The 5235-nt window shown below is 44.5% G+C and overlaps 1 protein-coding gene across 1 annotated transcript; it reads right to left on the reverse strand.

The window, feature by feature from the left end:
• Nucleotides 1-593: 593 nt before the first annotated feature.
• Nucleotides 594-3207, reverse strand: K441DRAFT_649444 (HET-domain-containing protein). Its single transcript, XM_067646945.1, has 2 exons — nucleotides 2389-3207; nucleotides 594-2337 (listed from the first exon to the last, which is right to left on the reverse strand). Exons 1-2 carry the CDS (start codon nucleotides 2942-2944, stop codon nucleotides 923-925), a joined length of 1971 nt encoding a protein of 656 aa, XP_067496399.1. The 5' UTR covers nucleotides 2945-3207; the 3' UTR covers nucleotides 594-922.
• Nucleotides 3208-5235: the final 2028 nt, after the last annotated feature.

The following is a 5235-nucleotide window of genomic DNA, read 5'->3' on the forward strand; positions in this document are numbered from 1 at the left end:
GGGCACTAACGGAGCTTTCGGCAACACTGGCCGAGCTGTATGCTCCCTCCGTACAGTGATGTCAAAATTATAAATTCGCTACGCGCATCCAATCTCGCTTGGTTGCCACCAACTGTACATAGTAATTGTAGCGAAGCCGTATACTTGGCTGCAAGAACCTTCGCGATCCCGCAGTGTCGTAATCTTCATTAAATATCGTAAGGTTTCCACCCGTATTATTAATATTGCTAAATTTCATCGACCTCTCTGCAAAGAGAGCGTTGTATTTGCATTTTTGGCGGTCATAAGAGAGGTGTAGTTACGGGGGAGAAGGGGGAGAAGAGGAAGCGTATATCTTCAATTTAGTTCTCCTGGCCAACCAAAGCGAATCTCCAGGGCAACCAAGGCGATTCTCCAGGGCAACCAAAAAGGTTCTTGCGCGTAGCCACAACCGTTCGCTTCAATTACAAGCGAGACTAGATGCGGGTACCAAATTTAAAATTTCGCAGCGCCGCTAAAGGGGGGGGTGCAGTGCCAAGCTGCACCGTGCATGAACACCGTACCGAGCTGTATGGTGTCCATGCACGGTGCAGCTTGGCATTGCACCCCAGCGGGTTAAAGGATAGAGAACTAACAGAATGCAGCAGCTTAGCGATCCTCGTGCCCGTTCTCGGCCGCCAGCGACAGCGCTGTCCATCCGCGTCTGTTCAAGTCGACGTTGGTAAGCTCAGTCGACTTCTCTTCAAACAACTCTAATGCCCCGCCATCTGGGAATAGAATTGAGGTCTTCTTGAGAGCCTTTGTTCAAAGTAGGATAATGTGATATTCTGTCTCAGTTCTAATCTGCAGGTTTCGGCTCAAATATGTATGGGATCACCTAATTATGCCTTAATTTGCCTAAGGCACCTAGAACGCGACACATTCTTGGCATCATATCACATAACTAGACGAGAACAATGTCTTCCAGATCCTCAAAGTCATCCGGCCATAGCTCTCCGTTCATGATCCCATGCACATAGCAATGTGTGACCAGCCGATAGCCACCTTCCACCGGTTTCAAGACGAGCGGCTGTTCCAGCCCGCTCACAATTGCAATCTTGTCTCCCGTCCCCAACGATTCTGGAAGAGGATCCGCGGCAGTGCCGAACCGGTTGTTCTCCGTGTAGAAGAAGCACTTGTCCTGACAAAAGCCAATCGCCAGTCCATGGAACCTCAATCCTGCTTCTCCTAAAGCACCACCCCGAAGTCGCGCTATAGAAGTTTCAGGTGGAAGTGTTTGACGAATCTGCTGGAGATAGTCTTCGCGTTCGGATTGTCCACGGGGGATGGTTCCTCCTTGGCCCATCGACTCGAGAAGCCTCTCAAGCAGGCCAATTTCCCCCAACCGCATGGTATTAAACCACGTTTCGAATGCCCCGCCTAACAGGTTGGCTTCGGGGCTGTCATTAACAAGCGTCCGCCGAAGAGCTTCCCCGGAATCAATACCGCCAGAATAATCCGCCCACTGACTCATATCCACCCAAGACTCCATCACCAGATAGCTAGGCTCCAAGGTAGCCAGGTCCATCCGAGGTCTGGGTTGATCCGAAGTCGCGCGATTGCCGTTGTTTATCAAGAGAGGATCAGCCTTGAAAATCACAGTATCCACGATTTTGCCTTTCAAGATCAGTGCTTTCCTATCGTCCGAAAAATCCCAAAGCGCAATTGAATCTCGGTCTGAGGCTGCAAATCTACCCCGCGTCACGGCGTATCTGGAATCGGTGTTGGCCCAGCCATTCTCCGAAAAGTCGGGTACCCACGATGGAAGATCATCCTGACGGCGTGCAGACGGAACGTGATATAGAATCTGAAGGTACTCGTCAGCCTGGATACAGGAGATGACAGCTTCTCTAAAGACATCTTCGATAGGCTTCCTATAATCTGGCAAATCAAACGCGATTTCTAGTTCCTGAAAGATACCGAATAAGCTGAAGATCCTGTCTTTCGGCTCCGTCGCGCCTTTCCGTCGGATATTCTCGAGAATCGCAAAGACCAAAGGATCATTTTCCGGGTTGGGGAGGAATCTGGCGGCATTTTCTTCTACCGTGGCCCTCATTTCTGGCATGCGGCGGAGGGATATGTTCATAGTTAGTCGTTTCTGCAGTGCCACAGCTTTAGTCCAGTTTCCCGGTGGGCATCGAGCAGCTTGCATGCCATCGATAAGGGCTACAATAATCATCCAGGAGAACTCCTCGCAGCCGCATCGTATGTAGACGCGATCAGGCGCGGGAAGAACTACTTCTTGAATTGTCCACACCCGCTGGAACCAGGCTCGTTCGAAAAGCGGATGAAAGGGCTGTCTCATCGGCTCTCTCTCATCTATGGCCAAGTTAGCAAAGGACTCAAACGCACGAAGCGGGAGGTGCTTACATCCATCATGGAGCTGTCTCAGCGCTTCGTGGTACCCTCGAAGAAATTCCGCGCGGTTGGCAACCTGGTTCGCCATCGCCGGATCCAACAGGGCCCTGACGTCCGAAATGTGTTGAATAACTCTTTGCATCTCGTCGTCCATCTTCCCCAGCCAGACGACGACTCTTGCAGCGGTCTTGTACACGTCACCCATCATAGCTACCTGACAATTCCGTTCCAAGATGGCTTCTGGTACACCTCGTCGCTGATCAATACAGATGCTATCGATCCAAAGCCTCCGCTCCCCGGTCCTATCTCGCAGCTCCCGAATTGCATCCTCGCAATTCGGCGTAATGAGTAGTGATTGAGTATCGCATGTGATCTCAACACTCGGTGTTTGCCCATCCCACGTGTATGACAGCGCTGTGTAGTCGCCATTATAAGAAGGGTAGTCGTCCAGGGAAACCGCCGCAAGGCTGCATTGTATGGGATCATCATTGTTTTCGGCCGGCTGGAGGAGAATGATGCGAATATGCCTCGGCCCCAAGGGCGTAGGGTGAACAAAGGTTTGTGCCATGGAGGACTTTCGGACCTATCTTACAGGCGCGTAGTCAGTGGCGGTCGAGCTTAATTATAGCATTCGATGTGGGAAGAAGCAATGCCAGGGGCTGTGTAAATATGTTTGTAAGCGCCGCGAGGCGACCTCATCACCAGAGGCGCGAAGGAGATTGGCATTGCCACATCGCACCGCGGAATTAGAATCCGGGAATCTAAATTATGTGGTGTCCGCGGCTCTAAGATATTTTGATGAGGGGGACGTAGTGTAAGGTGGAAGAAGCCTCTGCATTTTAACAGGTTTACAGATTCTACACCACCTCGTCAATTCCGGTTGTTAGCGCCTACTAGTGACGCCTCTCGGGCGGAAATCCTCATATAGATTAGTATGAGTTTCCCCGTCTTGGCAGCGAGCTTTAAAAGACCTCAATATCAAAATTTATGAAGCTTTTTAAAACTAATGATTGTATGGTAGATTGCCTATATACGAATATTTCTAAAGTAGCCAAATGAGTGTCAAAATCAACGCTTAGCAATTAAATGAGTGTCCAAATGTCTCCTCCAAGCTCCTAATCGTCCTCCAAGCTTTCTACTATCCTCTACCACTTGGTAGGCTCCCCTTCTGCTTTAATTACTACCTAAAGGCGTGCAGGCATAGAAGTAACTAGATCCTTAAAGTAGCAGGCCTTTAGATTCTCCCATTTAGATATAATGGCTGCTTGTATTACTTCTTTTGTTAATAGGCGAGGCTTCCGCTTAGCTAATTAAGTCTTTATTAAATCCTAAACGGCCTTAATTGGGTTAAGATCCGGGCTGTTTGCTGGCCACTAAAGTAACTTAATATTGTCTTTTTGGAACTTAGCAATAGTAATACAAGCTTTATAACAGGGAGCTCCGTCTATTTATATAATTATTAGAGTGCTTCTAAATTCGTAATTAGGGAAATATATACTATACTTAGCGTTATAGAAGTTGTAGAATTCTTTAAGCTTTGGATATATATAATCTAGAAAGCCCTACGCCGTAATATTGCCCTATTCTTTCTTATTCTAAAATAGTAGAGGCCCTTTTTCTGTACTGCAGAATATAGCCTATACTATTATATAAGGTATATTAGTAAACTTAGGACGGAGGTAGTTAGGATAAAATCGTTTACTAGGTCTTCTAATAATATAGAGCCGCTGGTGCCCACTATAATATATAGCTACCTTATCTATTTATATAACTTTCTATTAATCCTCCTTTTAGAAGTAACGGTAAGCCAATATAAATGCCAACTAGGCGTAATAGTAAGTGTTACGGAGTGATTATAAGCGATAATAATATGTAGTAAAGTAGATATTATTAAGCTACGTATATAAACTGTATAATAAAGTTAAGACGTTACGTAAGGAAAGAAAGTAAAAAAATAGGAAGAAAGGGTATATATTGTTAGTTTAGTTGCTTAGTTAATATATGCATAGAGTAGAATAGGATTTAAGTAGCAGTCCTAGCAGAACTTAATAGGATTCGCTAGACTTAGCAGAGTATAGCAGAATGTAGTAAATTGCCGTTAGATTGCCATAAATTACCAGCAGATTACTATTAGGTTGCTATTTCGCGGTTAGTTTCTTCTTACTACATTAGTAAAAACAGGTAGACGTATATAAGGTGTCACGGAGGTGTCCTATAACAGTACCCCCCCTTTAAACTCGAGCTTCTGCAAGATAGGGCTATAGTAGTTTTAGGTAGAGTTTATAAAAGTCTTCTATAGCGTATATAAGTCCTATAGAGTTAACGGGATCCTATATAGGCTTAGTAAAGCCTCTCTATTTTATAAGGTATATATATTTACGTTTCTATTTATTATACTTAATATTATTAATTCTTTTAATAAGGTACTTATTTTTACTATCTACTTTAACTAGTAGGGGAGGGTCTTAGATCTGTCTAGGTAAGGCATTTAATATAGGAGCAGTAGGGCGGAGGACTGACGTATAGAATATAGGGTGGATTTTAACTGTATTAGGGAGCTTTAGTTAATAGGTATAAGAAAAGATAACCTTTTTAACCTTATAAGGGCCAGCGTTCTTCTAATTAAGTTTTTTAGTAGGTTGTTTTATATTTAAATTTCTTATATCTAGCCAGACAAAGTTGCTAATTTAGTAGGCTAGTATTAGGGTTTAATTCTTATTTACTGCGGCTTTATAGACAGATTAGGCCTATATTATTTTGTTAGTAAGGAACTTTTATAGTTCTTCCATCTTCTTTATAAATTTATTTACTTTTATAACTTATAGGGCGTAATAAGCTAGGCGAGGAATATTACTAAAG

The sequence above is a fragment of the Cenococcum geophilum genome (genome assembly GCF_001692895.1).
Source record: "Cenococcum geophilum 1.58 unplaced genomic scaffold K441scaffold_105, whole genome shotgun sequence".
Lineage (NCBI taxonomy): Eukaryota > Fungi > Ascomycota > Dothideomycetes > Gloniales > Gloniaceae > Cenococcum > Cenococcum geophilum.